General features: G+C 35.0%; 1 protein-coding gene across 2 annotated transcripts; it reads left to right on the top strand.

Moving 5' to 3' along the window:
• The first annotated feature begins 16,309 nt into the window (after nt 1–16,309).
• Nucleotides 16,310–20,754, top strand: LOC140782127 (beta-1,2-xylosyltransferase XYXT1-like). 2 transcript variants are annotated; one of them, XM_073128530.1, is made up of 3 exons: nt 16,310–16,498; nt 16,636–16,713; nt 19,246–20,754. In XM_073128530.1, exons 1-3 carry the CDS (start codon nt 16,360–16,362, stop codon nt 20,634–20,636), a joined length of 1,608 nt encoding a protein of 535 aa, XP_072984631.1. In that variant the 5' UTR covers nt 16,310–16,359; the 3' UTR covers nt 20,637–20,754. The 2 variants fall into 2 exon arrangements, with proteins under 2 accessions (XP_072984631.1, XP_072984630.1); XM_073128529.1 differs by having other exon boundaries at nt 19,231–20,754.

The following is a 20,754-nucleotide window of genomic DNA, read 5'->3' as shown; positions in this document are numbered from 1 at the left end:
GAACCTCGCATCCATTAAGAAAGTGGTCAACTTCTCATACCAAGCTCTTTAAGCTTGTTTTAGCCTATAAATGGCCTTTTTCAATTTAAACACATGAGAAGGAAATTTACGATCTTCGAAACCCTTAGGTTGTTCCACATAAACATCTTCATTCAGGATACAATTCAAGAAAGTATTTTTAACATCCATTTAAAATAATTTAAATTTTAAATGAAAAGCAATAACAAACAGTATACGAATAGACTCTAATCTAGCAACAGGATCAAATGTCTCATCAAAATCTATACCCTCAACCTGAGTATATCCCTGTGCTACTAGTCTAGTTTTATTTCAAATATATTGTTATGTTCATCACTTTTATTCTTATATATCCATTTTGTTCTACAGACGTTCACATTCTTAGGTCTAGGAACTAAATACCAAACATCATTCCTAGAAAATTTTTAGGTTCAAAATAAGATGTATAACAAGTAAATGATACCTCACTTTGGATTTGTCGTTTTGTCTTCATTGGTTCATTCAAGTCTTCGGTCATTTGTGATAGTGGATTATTTAGTTTCACTCTAGCAGATGGTTCTAGTATGTTGCAGTCATCTTTGTTCATTTCAACATTGTCCTCGTCCTGTTTCTTAATTTCTAGATCAAGCTTATTTTCAATGTCTTCATCATGTGTACCTACACGAACAAAAATAGAAGAAGCTTCAGTTTTGTCAATAGTGGATTCATTTATAATAATATTAGCAGATTCCATAATAGTAGAAGTGCCAAGATTGAATACTCTATGGGCTCTACTATTATTAGAATACTCTAAGAAGATGCCCTCACTACTCCTAGTGTCAAATTTAATCAAATATTCTCAATCATGCAAGATATAGCGTTTACTACCAAATACTCAAAAATATTTAACGCTAGGTTTCTTACCTTTCCAAATTTTATATGCAGTCATTTTTGTACCTAGTATTAGATAAACACGATTTATCATATTTATCGCTGTATTGACCGCCTCAGCCCAAAACCTTTGAGGAACCTTTTTAGCGTGAAGCATAACCTTAGCCATTTCCTCCACAACACGGTTCTTTCTCTCCACAATCCCGTTCTGTTGTGGAGTTATAGGAGATGGAAATTCATACTGAATACCAAGAGAATCATAAAATATGAAAAGAATTTCATTTTTAAATTTTCTACCATAATTAGAACGAATCCTAACTAGGGTAGAAGATTTTTCATTCTGCAATTTCAAGCATAGTGATTTAAAAATTTTAAAGGTTTCAGACTTCTCACGTAAAAAGACAACCCAAGTATATCTGGAGTAATCATTGACCATTAAGAATGTATAGCGTTTACCTCCAAAACTTTCCATTTTAGTAGGACCAATTAAGTACATACGGACTAATTGTAACATACGGTCAGTGGTAGCTACATTTACTTTCTTATGTGAGATCCTAATTTGTTTTCCAATTTAACACGAATCGCACACTCTTTTTGACATTTCCTTCATATTAGGTATTCCTCTTACCACTTCTTGTTTGGATAGATTAAGCAATTCTTTCTGATTCACATGTCCAAGACGTTGATGTCAAAGATCTGCAATGTCAAAATAGGCACTGTTACATTTCAATTTATGTGAAGTTCCAACAACATAGCAATTATTAGATATTCTAGATCCAAAACATATAACATTACCATCATGATCTATAATAGTACAATCATTTTTGGAAAATTTTATCTCATAATTTTTATCACAAAATTGACTGATGCTGAGTAGATTTGCTTTCAAGCCCTTAATATAAAGAATATTTTTAAGAATAGGAACACCTGGAGTACTTATCTTTTCTTTACCTATTATCTTGGATGAATTACCATCTCCAAATGTCACAACTCCCCCTTCATGTTCTTCGAGATTAGAAAATAAGGATTTGTCGCCTGTCATATGTCTTGAACAACCATTGTCTAAATACTACAAATCGAATTTAAAGCTTTCAAGACAAGTATGTACAACATAATATTTCAAGTCACTTTTCTTGACCCATATGGCATTTGTCTTCAACCCATAAATGAAGGCACTCTTAGGTTTTTGTAAAAATTTGCAATAAGGTCGTATATGCCCTAAAATGCCATAATGAAAGCATGTCGGAACAAACCCTTTTTTAGTCACCTTTAGTTGAGGAGTATGTCTAAAGTTTACCTTTTGCACCGTTAAAGATTTACCAGATTGTTGATTCATCTTCAGTTTAGAGACATTTATCATGATAACACATCCCGATCATCTATACTATCAGAATTAATAACAGAGTCAGTATTAAAATGAGAGGAGACGAAAGCTACAAAGTTCTCTTGGTCTTTCTCAGAATCTTCATCAAAATCATCTAAGTCATCCCAAGTGACTTTCATAGCTTTACCCTTCCTCTTAAGACGATTAGGGCATTCTTGTGGATGTGTCCAAAACCAGAACATTCAAAACATCGAACTTTATTATCATAATTCTTTTTTTTTTGTTTCACATTGTTGTTGCTCACCCCAGTTATCGAAATCACAGCATTCTTATTTTTCACAAAGGCTTTATTTTTCTCAAGATTTTTAGCATTCAACTTGTTTGGCTTCTGAAAAAATTTATTGAACTTTTTGACAAACATGGCCAAGATCTCAACATCTAAATCACATTCATCATCTGACTTCTCTAAATTTTGTTAAACAGTGGATAGGGCCATCCCTTTGAACTTCCTCGGTTTTGAAAGGCTAGACTCAAATGTTTGTAGATTTCCTACTAATTGTTCAACCTTTATAGAATCAATGTCCTTACTTTCCTCAATAGCTGTAACTTTCGCCTTAAACCTTTCTAGGAGAGACCTAAGGATCTTACGAACAATTCTATTTTCAGGAATTTTCTCTAGGTTGAAACTGTAGTTGACTATATCACTCAGCTTTGCATAGAACTCATCAAATATCTCATTCTCTTCCATACGTAAAGTTTCAAAACTAGTAGTCAACCTCTGAAGTTTCGAAAGTTTTACAGCTATGGTTCCTTCGTGAGTAGTTTCTAAGATCGTCTAAGCTTCTTTTGCTATCTCACAAGTAGAAATTACATTTATTACCTTGCTATTCCATCCAACTTTTTCATAATCTGCCCTATCCAATGACTCTATCGATTTTTCAGTAAGCTTATCATCCACAATATACATTGGTGCACTCCAACCGTTCACTACGGCAATCCATACTCTCTCATCTATAGACTTCAAGTAAGCTCTCATCCTAGTTTTCCAATATTCATAATTTGATCAATCTAGAATATGAGGTCTAATAGACGATTGTCCATCTCTATGAAAATCCATGTGTATCTGATCTCTCTCAAAAGGTGAGAGAACCTGCTCTGATACCAATTGAAAAAACACCTAGACACACGTATGTATCTAAACCCTAGGCAATGATATCACTCATTTGCTTTAATAAAATTAGAAGAAATATTAAAAAATGAAAGCAGAGATGAACGCAAAGATTTTAACGTGGAAAAAACCCAAAGAGGAAAAAACCACGGATCCAAACTCGGATCAAAACCAATCACTAGGATAGTAGCAGTTACAAGACTAACTCACAAAATAACCCGTCAATCCAAACGACTTTGTTCATCTCAGTCTTGCTCGTTAGAACCCACGATTGGCTACTTCTCGTGATTGATGTCCAACCTCAGTAGCTCTCAAGATTGTTCTTTCGTCTAGATAGCCATTAAGACGAAAGATTTAGCTTTGTAGATGAGAAGGAACTTATTGGTTGAAGAAACGATGTAGCCTCAAGAAGTCTCCTTCAAAATTGCTTCACCAACCACCCTAGAGTTAGGGCATCACTATACTTATATAAGATCTCCAAGATAGAGTCAAATCCAAGTCTTATCCGAACTCATGAAAGTCCAAAAATTGCAAACTTCGTAAGTGCGTTTGAACGCGGCCCGGGTACGTTCGAACGGCCTGACTTGATCTCAGGTGCGTTCGAACGGGCCCAAGTGCATTCGAACGCAGTAGCTTGATTTTCATAGGTAGCGTTCGAACACGCACAGAAATAACACTTATTGTCTATGCGAACGCATGTACCTGCATTCGAACGCGCTTGTGAACGCGATATTTCTGTATGTGCGAACGCATGTACCCGCATTTGAATGCGCTTGTGAACACGGTGTTTCTGTCTGTGCGAACGCATATACCTACATTCTAATGCGCTTGTGAACGCGGTGTTTTCGTCTGTGCGAACGCATATACAAACGTTTGAACGCGCTTGTGAACGCTGCTCTTTGTCTGTGTGAACGCCTTGAGAACGCGCTGTGAACGAGGTGTGAACGCGATGTGAACTTATAAACTCTTCTCCAATAATCTTGCAATTCTTCAAAACGAATACTTTGTAGACTTGTATAAAAGCTCATATACATGTTTAAATACACTTAGAATATTTTGTACACAATTGCCAACAATAAAAACCTAATACAAAGATCCACAAAGCTTTATATTTAAGTGTTGGTGATGAATACCTTAGCATATTAACATTCCTCTTTAGGATTTTCCTACAAGCTAAGTAATGCCCTTTAGAGCAATTCCAACAGGGCTCCAAAATCTAAATTTGGAGCCCAGTTGAGCTCTAATGGGGTTTTAAAACTAGCTCCAATTTTGGAGTTAGTAATAATGGGGCTCCAAATTTGGAGCCCCACCATGAAAATGGAGCCCGGCTCCATTTGTCATTTCAACCTTTTGAAATACCAAAATTACCCAATAATTATTACATTCAAAAATTTTAATTTCATTTGTATTCTTTATTAAATAATTTAGTTAGTTAAACTGAGTATATAATTAGTTTTACTAATCAGTTTTTAACAAAAATAATACCATTGGAAATGTCTCATTGAGACCTTTAAAATGAGTCTAATATTAAATTATTTTTGAGTTAATTTAAATTTTTAATTTTAAAATTTTTATTATTTTTAAAAAATGAGTCTAATAAATTATGTGTCCTAAAATATAATTACTCAAAATTATTCCCAATGTAAATATTCAATATTAAAATACATTAGATATGAAATACATCAAATATGAAATACATTAAAAATGAAACCGGAATTGGGACCGGTGGCTACGGAGATGACTTACCAAAATATTAAACATCTATTTTTTTTATTATGTTTGGTTAATTTCTGCTTATTTTATGTAATGTAATTTTGATATTTTTAGTTAATGACATGTAATGTTTATTTCGATGTTTATTTCGTGTAATGTAATTTCGATGCGTTTAATTAAAAAATTAGTAATTTAAAATACTTCTGAAACTATAAAAATATTAGTCTTATTGTAAATATCTCGATGAGAGTTTTCTAACCATATATTTTTTATTAAAAAATAATAACGTTAAGATGACCTATTAAGTAATTTAAAATAGCTAATATAATAATATATATTATATTATTATTTTAATATATATGGAGCCCGGTGCGTTGGACTGCACCGGGCTCTTGCTCCATTTTTGGCTCCATATTTATAGCTTTTGGAGCCTTTGGGCTCCAAATATAGAGCGACGTTGGAGATGCTTTTATAACACTGACCACAGGATATGATGGGATGCTTCTATCATTAGCAGATGCATATGTTGTTCATTTTGAATTAAAATTTATTTGTTCTTATAGTCCATTAAATTGCAGAAAAAGTCTTCAATTTATTGTGCATAAATTACTTTTGCGAAAGTAAATTAGATACAATGGTTTAATAAATTGAGGAACTTGGATAAGAAAATCTAGTGCTTGGTTTTGCTTTGAACAACTATAATTAAGATAACCACTTTTCTATGCTAATCACAATAACTTTCCTATATTTGTAAGAATAAAATGAATTAACCGTAATAATTATTAAGTAAAATAAGTTATGACCAAGTGACAACCGTTTTCTAAATACGATTCTTAATTAACATTTTTGTAAACCCAGTAGGTTTTGATTTTCCAAATGAATTTAATTTAATTTTCCATATCTCTATATTCAGTCAAATTGGATGTCGCCATGAATCTAAAGAGAAAGAAGGTGTCTTAGTTTTTAGCTAATGAACAGTACTAAAATCATCGTAAAGTCCATACTTCCATATATAATCAACAGTGAAAACTCTCTAACATCTTGGTTGAATCAGACTTCTTTTTTTTTTTGCCTCATAAGAATAGCAACCTTAGAAAGATGCCATTTTAATCAGGACCTTCCAAAGTAATTCCAAGGCCTTGAAATGACTACATATGTCACTATTAATTTCTACACCAGACAGTCTTCCAAGTAGGGTTTTTATGTAAGGAGACACCACCTACCTGCCAAAAAATACTTCCAATAAATTTCAGATTGAGCTTTACATTTTTCATGTTAGTTGAGGGGGAAAGGAAATCATTTTTGGTTAGTTGTCATTCTGTAGACAACTTTTGTAGTAAGCTAATCATAGATTAGATAAACTGTTAGCCTTTTTTTTAATATAGATATTAAAATATTAAGAAAATCTTCCTAAGAAAATTAGCTTCAAATAATGCACGTCTAGTGTTTCATTCAAAAATCCATCAAATATCAATCCTAATATCTAGGTGAGTTATTAAATTAATGACGTCTATCATAGGTTTGACTTGACCAACTATAATGGTAGCCAAATTATCACAATATATACCCTTCCGTATAAGTTTAGTAATTTTTTAATGACTAAAATGCTATGATTACACCTAGAAATCCTAAAGCTTTGCTCATTTTTGTAACATCCTTACAAAAAACGAAAACAAAAAAATCACAACGTGCCTGTCTTCTTTTCTCCCTCCCTCTTTTTTTCCTTGTTTCTTTTTATCTTTTCCTTCTTTCCTTCCCTCCCTCCGCGTGGTCGTTTCCCGTTTTAGCTCCTCGCCGTGTTGGAGCGTCACGGTGCTTCTATCGCCGTTGAGATGCTCGTGAGTTCTCTCCCATCCCATTATGTGAAGTTATTTTTTACTTTAATTTAGCCCTATGGTGTTTTCTCCTCCCTCCTTCCTCTTTCGGTCTCGTCAATCGGTTGGTCCATCGAAAACCTCAAGTTGCCGCCACGTCGGTCCTGCGAGCTTCATCTCGTGAAGCTCTCATGATTGGGGCTCTTAGTGGGCTCTTCTCGCCTTTAGGAGAGGCCACACCAAGTGTCACCCATGTATCTAGATTAAGAGCACGAGTTGGTCCAGTTGAGCAGGTTGCGGCAAAACTACTTGAGCCTTGAATCAAAGACAACTGAGCTCACTTTAGAGAATGTCCTAGCATGAAGGAGGGTCAAATGTGATAGATGAATAGTCACAGAGGTGTTAGTGAGCTAGGCCAGTGAAACACAGGATCAAGCCACATGGGAACCCGAGGTGACATTGATGGACCGTTATTCTAGATTTGCATTTTGAGGATAAAGCGAACGGAAGTATAATAGAGTGATATGATTTGGACTTCACTAAGTTATTTTGTGCATAGATACGACCTATGGACTCTTTCCATGTTTTGGTTTTTTAAATTTCTTAAAGAATAAGAATTATAGCTATCGCATTCGAATGCTTGCATACGTTCGCACATATAAAGAACGTGAATTGCCCATTCGAATGCGGGGAGGTCACGTTTGAATGCTTGCATACGTTCACACATACAAAGAATGTGAATTGCATATATGAATGCGCTCGACCCAGTTTGAATGCTCTCGGCGAGAATGCACTCTTTCTAAGTTTATTTTTTGTTAATTTTGCTTGTTAGGTTAGCCTCTTAATATGTGGAAGGCAACCTTATTGGGATGAATTACCATCTCCGAATGTCACAACTCCCCCTTCATGTTTTTCAAGATTAGAAAATAACGATTTTTCACCCGACATATGTCTTGAACAGCCACTGTCTAAATACCACAAATCAGAATTTAAAGCTTTCAAAGCTGTATGCATAACATAACATTTCAAATCACTTTTCTTGACCCATATGGCCTTTATTTTCATCCCATAAATGAAAGCAGTTCTAGGCTTTTGCAAAAATTTGCAATGAGGTCGAATATGCCCTAGAATGCCGCAATGATAGCATGTCGGAACAAACTCTTTTCTACTAATCTTTTGTCGAGTTGTGTGACTAAAGTTTACTTTTGGTGCCGTTGACGATTCACCAATTTGTAGATTCACCTTCAGTTTAGAAGCATTCATCCAGGATTGCTTTGTAAATGCGATTGATGACTTCAAATATTTTTCCTTTTGTATACCTGTAGAAACGAAGACCGTTTTATTATTATTTGAATTACTAGTGTATCCAACACCATACCTGTCTTTTTGAGAGATCTGAGCCTTTAGAATCTCGTTAAATTTGTTCTTCCCTTTTAGAAATGTCACTTCCTTATTCAGTCGCTCTAGTTCAATTTCATCAGCCTTCATTTTATTTTTTGCATTGTGAAGTTGTTCAGAAAGGTCTTTGACACGTTCAAGTTCCAATTTGTACTTCTCCTCAAATTGAATTTTTTTAGTTCGATTACCTTGAGTCGTTGAAGTAGTCTAAGATTATTTTTCTTGAGTTTAAACGACTCCAGGTACAGGTTATTATATGCCTTTTGAATTTCAGATTCATCTTCCTCAGCTGGTAATATATCATGATCATCTGTACTATTAGTAACAACAATAGAATTGGTATTAAGTAGAGAAGAGGCAAAAGCTACAAAGTTTTCTTCGTCTTTTCCAGAATCATCATCAGATTCATCTGAGTCATCCCAAGTAACTTTCATAGCTTTACCCTTCTTCTTAAGGCAATTAGGGCATTCTTGTGCTATGTGTCCAAAACCAGAACATTCAAAACATCAAACTTTATTCTCAGAATTCTTATTTTTCTATTTAACACTATTGTTGCTCACACCTGTAAAGCTTTGCTATTCTCAAGATTTTCAGCATTCAACTTGCTTGGTTTCCGAAAGAATTTATTAAACTTTTTGACGAACATGGCCAACATCTCAACATCTAAATCACCTTCAACATCAGACTCCTCTATATTTTGTTCAACTGTGGATAAGGCAATCCCTTTGGACTTCCTCGGTTTTGAAAGATTGGACTCAAAAGTTTGTAGATTTCCTACTAATTGTTCAACTTTCATAGAATCGATGTCCTTACTTTCCTCAATAGCTGTAACTTTCGCCTGAAACCTCTCTGGAAGAGATCTAAGGATCTTACAAACAATTTTGTTTTTAAGAATTTTCTCTCCTAGGTTGAAGCTGGAGTTGACTATATCACTCAGCTTTGCATAGAACTCATCAAATGCCTCATTCTCCTCCATACGTAGAGTTTCAAAACTAGTAGTCAACCTCTGAAGTTTAGAAAGTTTTACAGTCATAGTTCCTTCATGAGTAGTTTCTAAGATCATCCAAGCTTTTTTTGCTATCTCACAAGTAGAAATTCTTCTAAATTCTTCCGAGGAAACATATCTAAAAATTGCACTTATTGCCTTGCTATTCCATCCAACTTTTTCATAGTCTGACCTATCCCATGACTCTATCAGTTTATCAGCAAGTTTATCATCCACCATGTACATTGTGGACTCCAACCGTTCAAAACAGCAAACCATACTCGTCATCTATAGACTTCAAGTAAGCTCTCATCCTAGCTTTCCAATATCCATAATTTGATCCATCTAGGATAGGAGGTCTAATAGATGATGGTCCATCTCTATAAAAATCCATGCCTATCTGATCTCTCTCAAAGGGTGAGAGAACCTGCTTTGATACCAATTGAAAAACCCTTAGACACAAGTATGTATCTAAATACTAGGCAATGATATCACTCGTTCGCTTAAGTAAAAGTCCGCAGAAATATTAAGAACGAAAGCAGAGATGAACGCCAAGATTTTAACATGAAAAAACCTAAACTTGAAAAAACCATGGATCCAAACTCGGATCAAAACCAATCACTAGAATAGTAGCAGTTACAAGACTGACTCACAAAACAACCCGTCGATCCAAATGACTTTGTTCCTCTCAATCTTTCTCGCTACCCACGATTCACTGCTTCTCGTGATTGAAGTCCAACTTCAGTAACCCTCGAGATTCATCTTTCATCTGGATAGCCTTTAAGACGAAAGATTAACTTTTGTAGATGAGTGAAACCTTGTTAGTTGAAGAACCGATGTAGCCTCAAGAAGTTTCCTTCAATAATGCTTCTTCAACACCCTAGAGATAGGGCATCACAATCCTTATATATGATCTCCAAGATAGAGCCAAATCCAAGTCTTATCCATACTCACGAAAGTCCAATTTTTTTCAAACTTCGTTGGTGCGTTCGAACGCGGCCCGGGTGCGTTCGAACGGCATGACTTGATCTTAGGTGCGTTCGAACAGGCTCGAGTGCGTTCGAACGTGACAACTTGAATTCTTCAGGTTGCGTTCGAACGCGTTTGTGAACGCAGCTCTCGATCTGTGTGAATGCAGTACCCGCGTTCCAACGCGTTTGTGAACGCAGCTCTCAATCTGTGTGAACACAAGTGCTCGCATTGGAATGCGTTTTTGAACGTAGCTCTCGGTCTGTGTGAACGCAAGTACTCGCGTTCAGACGCAGTGTGAACTCAACAACTTTTCTCTAATAATTTTGCAATTCTTCAAATCAGAGATATTCTAGACTTGTATAAAGCTCATATATATGTAAAAATACACTTAGAATATTTTGTACACAATTGCCAATAATTGAAAACCTAACAGTGCACTTGAATTCAGGCTTGTATTTTGTTGCCTAGATATGCCTTCTTGACCAATGTTACACCTACGATTTGGTTCAACCCACCCATGGTGTTAGACAAGAAGATCAACTATTTCCATACCTATTCATCTCAATCTCTCAAGTTTTGTTGGGTATTTTGAAGTTGGCTAATATATACCCAAGGTATTCCCATTAGGTTTCCCCTTATTGGAGGTCAGAGTGATTTGACATATCGTTTTTATGTTAATGATGTTTTGGTGCATACCATAGTCACTCAAGCTTTGGCTAGTTCTTTAGACCTGTTGAATCATTATTATCAACTCACCAACCAAAAGGTTAATAGTTGGAAATCAGCTGTCTACTTTTCTCCTTATAGAGTAAGATATTTGGTGAAATCTTTGCTTATCATTACACCTTTATGAGAGGGATTCTTTATTCAACTATCTTGGTACCAAGATCTTCTTTAGTAGGGTTAGGGTTGATTCTCACAAAGATTTTGCGACCAACATTGATAAAAAGCTGACCGGATGGAAGAGGGGTGCTCTGTCCATGACTAAGCAATTAACATTGGTAAACTCTACTCTATGATAGAATCATCCCAAATTTCTAGCTCTGTTCAGCTTGGATCTTAGATACTGTCTTAGATAAAGTGACATGTACTACCAAGAATTTCCTTTGGGAGACTAGAGCTAATAAAAGGGGATTGCATTTAATTCATTGGGAGACAAGTCTGACGGGTTTATAAAATTCACAACCTAAGATAGGCTAACGCTTTTCTTTTGGGTAAAAATGTTTTTAAACTACTTAATGGGACGAACTTTCTTTGGGTGCATATCATGAGGACTAAATATACTTTTTTTTTACCCTTGGGCTACTAAAGGTTGTGGGAAATGTTGTTTAGCTTTTTGGGCCATTTTGAAGATAGCTCAGGTATTTCGCCCTAGATTGAGATGCTTTGTAGGTGTAGTAACTAGATTAGCATTCTAGGGGCCTCTTGTCTCTCAAACCCACCCATGTGCTAGTTGCCCATCATGTGCATACCACTGCCCCTCTAAATCATTCTACCATAGATGATCTAATCAGAGCAAGGAGGTGAGGTAACAACCAAATTTCTTGTTTGTTAGGGTTAACCCTGGTGGTCCAAATCCTTGATGCTCTTATAGGGTCTGCCAACCCATATGGATCTTTGCATTCGAGCTCTACTCTTGAAAATGAACCTACAACGAAATTTTTTACTCATTCTTAGTTAGAGGTAAGCCTACTAGACGACAATGATGGACTAGTATTTGTAAAATATAGGTTAGCCCTCGAGATAATATATTCCTATGGAAGTTGATTCACGAGAGACTACCCACCAGGTTGTACCTCCAAAACCTTTTCCCTTTTTGACATCTCCTACTCTATGTATGGGTTATAATTGAAAACTCTTTTGCTTTTTTTTACAAATACATGTGAGATATATAATTTCTTTTAAGTGCTCGCGTAGAAACATTGTTCCTCCCTTTTTCATCTCCACATGGTTAGAGAATAGTTGCCCCCCCCCCTCCCTACCCAAAATAAAATAAAATAAAAACTTAAATAGGGGAGCTTATCTTTCTTTTTTGCTTATGGCCTCAAGGATTTTTATTTTGGAAGACCGAAGGCTTCTACATCTTCTACAGGTTCATAGAAAATGAGGCCTTAGTGGGCTCCTCTCCTACTAGTGACTGATTTTGTCCCCAAGCCTAACTGGGTCTCATGGGTAGCCCGCTTGAATGAACCAAACTAAATACTGATGGCTCATTTGATCTATTAGTCTAATTAGGAGGCATCAGCTACATCTTAAGGGACTCTTTAGGGGACAGGATCTATTGATGGCCTTCGGCAGTTGAGATTCTCTCCTTAAGATGGAGATGATGATAGTTTTGGGAAGGGTTGAAGATAGAAATAGAATCGTAAGTGGAGCATCTCATCGTTGAATCAAATTCCCTAAAAACTTAATTTCAACATTTTGTGCAAGATTGTAAATTTCTTTACACTTTTTTGTAAATGCTATTATAACTCACACTTATAGACAAGGGAATATGACAGCTAAATGAGCTACAAACCTATCTAAAATAGGGGGTGATTGGTTTTTGAGAATAGGTTTTGGGGGAATACCCGAGGCTCTTTAAGATTTTATTACCTTTGACAAATCCATTGTTGTTGTAGCATGGATTATGTAAACAAGCATTATTGTTCCTTTCTTAAAAAAAAAATGGAGGTTTGAGTGAGAGGAGAGATTTTGGGAGATAAATTTTGTGTAAAACCTTTTCCTTTTTATTTTTCAGGAGAATATCATAGGTAAGTAGTTTATTAACTCAATCAGAATGAAAGGAGAAATAGGGTGACAACTCTTGGACACGAACACTATAATTAGATATCACTACGAAAAAAATAAGGTATCAAATACAAGGGTATAGATAAAAAAAATAAAGAAATCATGACTCTAGTGAAAATTAGTAGACACAAAGACTTTAAATCAACCTACAACTCCATTGTGATCCAATACTTAAAGGCTCATAACTATGTAAAACTCCAAAGGCAAGAAAAGTATGAATCACTGGTTGACGTTGATAAATACCCCATTCCCAACTTATGGCAAACCTACAATGAGCAACAAAAGAAGATACAAAGCTCGGAGAGCATGCTCTTTTTGGTGAAGAACTGAGTGGGAGAGAGAGAGAGAAGAACACATACATTGTAGCCCAAGTTAGTGAGGTTCAGTGGTGCACTAACTTGAAGTGGGGATGGCGACAAAAATTTGCCCAAACCCACCGTGCAATACCCTCCCACCCAACACCCCACCTATCGCCCCCATGCTCATAGTAGTCGTTAGCTACAATACGAGACATGGAAAAGACAATAAAGGAAGAGAGCACGTCGATGATGACAATAGTGTGTTGGCAGCAATAGTAATAATGCGACTGTAGCAATGATGATGATGGCGACGACAACAGCGATGACGACGATGGTAGCGACGGTGATAATTAGAATGGTAGAGATAACAACATCGATGTTTAGCAAGAGAGAAGTATATTACAAAAATGGAAAAAAGGGAAAGAGGTGGAGCTAAGGAGAAGTCGCATGAGAGGAAAGAAGGAAAGGAAGGGAGCGAAAGAAGAGAAGACGAGAGGAAGTGAGAAAACCTCTTATTATAAAGGAGAGAAAAACTCGAACTAGGGAAGGAGAAAGGGAGTAGGTTTCTTGCAACGGAGAATCACAAGGGAAGAAAGAAAAGAGATAAAGAAATACCTTAGCAGACCTTAGAGCCAACATAACTTTTAGCACCTATCCGGATATCCTTCATATCTATCAAAAAATTTAATATAAAAATGTAACAACTATAACTAACTATTCAGATTTAGTCTTTTATCGCTGATATCTTTGTTAATATAAGATATAAAATCATTATTCTCTAGTGACTTAAATTTTTAGAATAATTAGTAAATTATCACGATAATAGAACATAAATCCTGAGTTCAAATTTAATAAGATTCATTAACTTTTAAAGTAAATTGATGGTTAAGTACTTTTACATGGAGGAGGGGAAATTGCGAGTAAAATTATTTGCATGAGCTTCTCTACTCAGCTTCTTATAAATTCAGAAAATTTAGCTAATTTTCTTATAGTAGTCCACCTCAAATTGTTTTATTCCATTTTATATACTATTTCAAGATTAACTATTAATTATTAAAAGTTATATTATTTAAAACATTGTCATCGCACTGGCGAGGGAAGAACTATCTTTCCTAAGTTTTGGCCTCATTTTATTTTATAGAATAAGATAATTCAAAGTCAGTATATAGAAGGTAGTTATCGTTATCAATTTAATATTTTAACTTGCAAAAATAAAATAGAAGATTTAATCGTCAGAGCGTTTTACGGGATAAATCTGAGATAAGTTTGATACGATAAATTTTATTTTCTTTCATGTTTTCGTTACAAAATCACCTAATTTCAATATTTTTAGACTAATTTTCCCTTGCTTTATTTTGAGAGAGAAAGTTCTGCTTTATATTTAATATAATTTGTCCTTTTCTAGATAGAAATATTACTTTTCTCAAATAAAATAGTACCTTTTTAAATTCAGTGAATTAAATATTATTTCTCTTCATTATTTTTCTTCATCTTTCTCTTCCATAATTCTATCTAAATAAACTTATCATTATTATCTTAATAAACTATATACAAGCTCATAAGCCTACTAATCAATTTTTCTATATTTATGTTATTTGGGTATTTGGCTAAAGATATATTGAACAAATTTCTTTAAAAATATACTTATATTCCAATGAATTTTTTAGCCACTGAAAATATCAAATTTGAAAATCTTTGGGACACATGAAATTATAGAGTATTGGATAATATTTTTCATGTATACAAAAAAAAAAAAAAAATACTAACAAAACAATGGACAAAAGTGGATTATGTTAGATATCAATGGGTCACATTATCTTGCAATTAAATTTTAGCCCAAATTCTTGAAATAGCTAATTTTTTGAATTTTCTATAATATTTCATAGTACTAGAAAAAAAATCTTTTTTTATGCAAGCAAAAATTATTGATAAAATTTTCTATACTATTTTCTATAGTATTTTATATACTATTAGAATGTGGAGTATTATCAATAATTTTGTCTTGCATAAAATAATTTCAAATTCTTGGTACTCTGATATTTGATTAACATTGGATAGTGTTTGAACTGTTTTAAACTATTTATATAAGGTCAAAATAGCCTTTTCCTAAATGTAAGGTTCTAATTATGGTTACTTAGATTTAATAAATATAATGATATTTTGAAGAATGAAGTGATAATTATGATATTTTAAAAGTTTTCAGTAACAATTATATAAAATTCTCAAGAGGAAGTATAAGAAACATGACAGATATATAGGTTATTTATTTCTTGAAACTTGACGAAAGTTCAATTAATTGTCTTATTAGGAGACAATCCCAATTAAGTTGACTGGTAGTTGGATATAGAACTTCTAACATACAAAATAAAACGACATTTAGGAGCTTCGCTGTCATTAGATTAAAGTGTCCACAACTTGAAGTGACAAAATAAGATCTAACACAAACAATTAAAAATCTCAGAATATACTTGTTCTGAACTTTCACCTTGAATCCAAATAATGAAACCACGAAAGTTTAATTAATCATATATTTACAGTTTACAATTTGCAATTTCAATATTTATAAATGATATTTTACTAAATATTTGTAGAATATTATCTTAGTTAGATTTACGTTAACATTGGTTGGGTATATAGCATAAAAGGAGATTATTTATCTTTATTTATCTTGTTCAAGTTATTCTTCTTTTTCCACGTTGGAATAGTAAGTGATTCCCACGTCAGGCATTTAACAGTTTACACTTTTTCTACGTTGGTCATAACCAAGAATTGTTTGCACAAAAAGAAGGCATTTATTTGATCAGACTAACAGCGTTGCAAAGTTGGCAACTCCCACAGAAATTACTAAAGACTAACTACCAAACTATAGCTAATGAGCTAGAGTTATATACATATATATATATATATATATATATATATATATATATATATATATATATATATATATATAAGCCTTCTTCCAAGGAAGAACAAAGTGCTTGATCCTTATATGGTGGAGGATCAAGAAGATGGGGTCCGAGGTGATCAAGAACTTCGGCCGGACCTTCACTCAGGCTCACGTCGGCGCCGCATTGCTCATCGGAATGTTCTTGGTTTTACTGACCTACTTCACGGCGTCGGACCAGTTCAATATTCGTGCTCTTACTGGTAAGTAAACTATAACCTCGCTCTCCTTCTCGCAATCTGGAGCTCCAGATTCTAGCAAACATTAATTAAGTCCATAGATCTCAACTCACACATACTTGAAGCATCTATAGAAGTTGGTTCTTTTTCTTATTTGCCAGGTTTCTCACCATTCTCGCCAGAAAATCCATCCAATACCAGTTTGCCGATGGAAGATAACCTGAATTCCTCGCAGCTAGGTAAGAGTTATACAACAATATATGAACTTTCTTTTTCTTGTATGATATGATCTTCTTGTAAATTTGACTCCCCTCGCCAGCAAAAAAATCGTTGAAAGTGAGTTGCCCCACGATATATATCATAATTGGTTCAACAACTTGAGAATTAAGGTGCACTTGTGTGAATTGAATCGTTTGAACAATTTCAATCATACCAACTACTTACTTATACATTCTCTACATTCTGAAGAAAGATGTGGTCATTAATTTGTTGCTGACGATAGCAAGACAATTTTTGGTAAGATGATCATGGATGGATAGATAGTAGAGAGATGCTTAGATAGGTAGATAGATAGAGAGAGAGAAAGAGAGATAAGAGAGACGTAACTTACAGTGAGTTTGGTACACCAGGATAATATCAATCAAATATCAACAGATATCACAAGATCTTTAATAGGGGTACGGGCTACCATTCATTCCTTTTGCTTACAGGGAAGGACCATTATCGTGACATTGATTCAAGTGGAACTTAAAGGAAACAGACATGCCTTCATTTATTATTATTATTATTATTATTATTATTATTATTATTATTATTGTTATAGAAACTATATTAGACAAGTATAATAATTATTGGAGAAATTGGATTAGCCAGATTTTAATCTTACTTACATTTACTTCAAACGTAAATAGTTAATTATTTGATGAAATGGGATAAAAGGGTTTATTCAGAACAAACCTCCATTTATCTTAGAAAATCTTGTCAAACAAGAGATAAAAAAAAACTGGCCTGGATAGAAAAACGAGATTAAGAGAATTTATCCGAATATGTTTATCCTAGCTTTTAAATGAAATAAAAAAATAGGATATCCCACCCTTTTAACCCAAATGACCATATTACTAATTTGACTCTCTCTAAAAGTTAAATTATTAAATTATAATATACCATTATAATGACAATAATATATTATAATATATTATTAAATTATAATATGATTGTAATATAATATATTATAATATTTGTGGGGAACACATTTTGACATGGGATATTAATTTGTGATGGGATCTATATTATATAAATTACACTAATTTGAGTTAAATTATTTTGAGCTAGAAATTCCAAAAATAATTATGTTATGATAATATAATTATTTTAAAATAAAATTATAGTTTCTATTTAGTTTTAGACATATTTCTTATCTTTCTATAATATCGATTTACATTAAATTAAGAAAAGATAATAAGATCAATTGATTATTTTTATTCTCTATCCGGACTATCACAATCAAACACTATCAATCCCATATTTTTATCCAACATTTTCCCAATTTTTCTAACTAAACACTAAAAATTAAAGGGATAATTTTACTTAGTCAACCCTATGAATTATCTCTGTTTTCTACATATACTATTTGAATTTTTTTGATTATCAACATACACTTGAATAAAAAATCTACATATACTCCCATGAAGAAAGAAAATAAAGTAATTATACGTATCTATAATAAAAAACATTTTGGTTCAGAAGTATCTATAATAAAAAAAAGTTGAGAAAATATATATGAAAATAGTGATAGTTTAGGCGGACTAAATAAAATTATCCCAAAACTAAATTGGGATAAAATAAATTAATTTATCTGAAATATCTTGGGATAAGTCCTCTTTTGATTCTAATTCCAATTTTTTCTTCTCCCGTTGCTAAACAAGCCTTTAATCCTCTGAATTTTAGACCAAGTTGTAACTATTTGTTAATTAAGATGTAAAAAAAACTTAATTATATATCCGTATAAAAATATAATTTGATTTATAGATGAACGGGTAGTTTAGTTATCTTGTTATTTATTCATGGGGAATGTTGGCAATGTTAGAAAATCTAATAGTTATAAATTGGTCAGGACAACAGTGATCAAATTAAAAATACTAGAGGGTAAGTTAAAATCAAGCTAAATCATATCAAAGTAAATTGTACTTTGCTCTTTGTTACTTATCATTTGACTTCTATATTTTACTTATATTACCTCACTCTGTAAGTATATATATATAAGCTAAATTAACTATATATGGGTTATGGCTGTTATACCTATGTGTAAGTTAGTCTGCCCCAACTCATTTTTACAACAATAAGAGTGGAAACAACTTTACTGAGAGGTACTTTAGAAAATTTATTTTATTTTATTTAAAAATAATAAACTATTCTCTATTTCCTCAGTTGCTATTAGTCTATAAGGTTAAATTCCATTTTTTTAAAATAATTTTTTATCACATATATTATTAATGAGTTATTCAAGAGATTAGCCCACCCTCGTATATAATAAACTTGGATTAATAACATCTCAGATATAAGATTGGATAACCAGACTTATAATGAATGACATGAGAGAGGTCCATGGTAGAACAGTGGTGATGATTGTTAAAAGGAGGATTAGATGTTAAGTATTTATCTGGGAAGAATAAAGTCTAACAATATATGATATATCTACTGCGATCCAATAGCTTTTTCTGGTATCAGGCAACACATTAACTTTAAACTCCTATTAGTTCCTTCTCGTGCAGGTGCAGGGACTAAGAATAGCAGCCAATCTCCTCCGCCCCCTCCTCCACCTCCTCCTTCTTCTAGTCCTCCTCCTCCTTCTTCTAGTCCTCCTCCACCTCCTCCTTCTTCTAGTCCTCCTCCTCCTCCTCCTCCTCCTCCTCCTTCTAGTCCTCCTCCACCTCCTCCTTCTTCTAGTCCTCCTCCTTCTCCTCCGCCACCGTCGCCTCCTTCTTCTCGTCCTCCATCTCCTCCTCAGCATCCTTCTCCAAAGCCGATTTGCGACCTAAGCGATCGACGGTACGACGTCTGCGACATGGTCGGGGACGCCCGCACGCTCGGGAACTTCTCCGTGGTGCTGTTCGTCCCTCCCCCTCAAACCCCTACCTTCAACTCCCAGGAATGGACGATCCGCACCCAGTCCCGCAAGGTCGTCCGCGGCATCAAAGAGGTAACTGTCAAGCACCTCCGTAGTTCCCAGGAGGCCCCTCGCTGCACCGTCAACCACACCGTCCCCGCCATCGTCTTCTCCGTCGGGGGCCTCATCGATAACTTCTGGCACTCCTTCACCGACCTCATCATCCCCCTCTTCATCAACTCCCGCGCCTTCGACGGCGAAGTCCAGTTCCTCCTTACCGACTTCCGCCCGCCGTGGGTCGCCAAGTTCGACGCGATCCTCAAGCAATTATCGCGATACGGAATCATAAATTTCGATAAAGACAAAGAGATCAGATGCTTCCCGAGGGTGACCGTCGGGCTACGCAGCCACCGCGACCTCGATATCGACCCTTCCCGAGCTCCAAACGGCTACACCATGGTCGACTTCAGGCTGTTCGTAAGGAAGACCTACTCTCTCGGCCCGGATGTACCAGTCAAGCTAGAGAAGGGCGAGAAGAGGAAGCCGAGGCTACTACTCATCTCAAGAAGGCGCACCCGTACGCTAACCAATCTTCCAGAGGTCGTTCGATCCGCGGAGAGGTCAGGGTTCGAAGTGGTGACCGTCGACCCCAAGTTCGACGACGACCTCGCCAGCTTAGCCAAGCTCGTCAACACGTTCGACGTGCTCATGGGCGTGCATGGCGCCGGGCTGACCAACATCGTCTTCCTCCGGACGAACGCGATATTCATTCAGATCGTGCCTTACGGTAAGTTGGAGCGCATGTGCATGGCATTCTTCGGGCAGCCGGCGAAGGATATGAAACTGCGGTACCTGGAGTACAGCATTGGTGCGGAGGAGACCTCGCTGCTGGAGAAGTACGGGAGGGATGATCCGATCGTGAAGGATCCGGATGCAATCCACAAGAGTGGGTGGAGGAAGGTGGGGGAGTACTACATGGCAGGCCAGAATGTGACCCTTGATGTGAAGAGGTTTGCTCCTGTGCTCCTGAATGCACTCGAGCTCCTGCGCCAATAATGAAAATCTAATTAGGCTTTTGTTGGTCTAATACTAGTGGCCAGAGACAGGATCTGTTTAGTTATAAGAACAAATATTAATCATATTTAAAATATAACATAAAGTTATTTTATGAAAA

The sequence above is a fragment of the Typha latifolia genome, chromosome 2 (assembly GCF_019914945.1).
Source record: "Typha latifolia isolate L0001 chromosome 2, TyphaL0001v2, whole genome shotgun sequence".
Taxonomy (NCBI): Eukaryota; Viridiplantae; Streptophyta; class Magnoliopsida; order Poales; family Typhaceae; genus Typha; species Typha latifolia.
This window is presented reverse-complemented; position numbering and strand designations above follow the sequence as displayed.

Coding starts and splice junctions, on each gene's coding strand:
- LOC140782127 (XM_073128529.1), top strand. CDS start 16,360: ATGGGGTCCGAGGTGATCAAGAACTTCGGCCGGACCTTCACTCAGGCT. Junction 16,499..16,635: donor CAATATTCGTGCTCTTACTG/GTAAGTAAACTA, acceptor CTTATTTGCCAG/GTTTCTCACCATTCTCGCCA. Junction 16,714..19,230: donor CCTGAATTCCTCGCAGCTAG/GTAAGAGTTATA, acceptor AACTCCTATTAG/TTCCTTCTCGTGCAGGTGCA.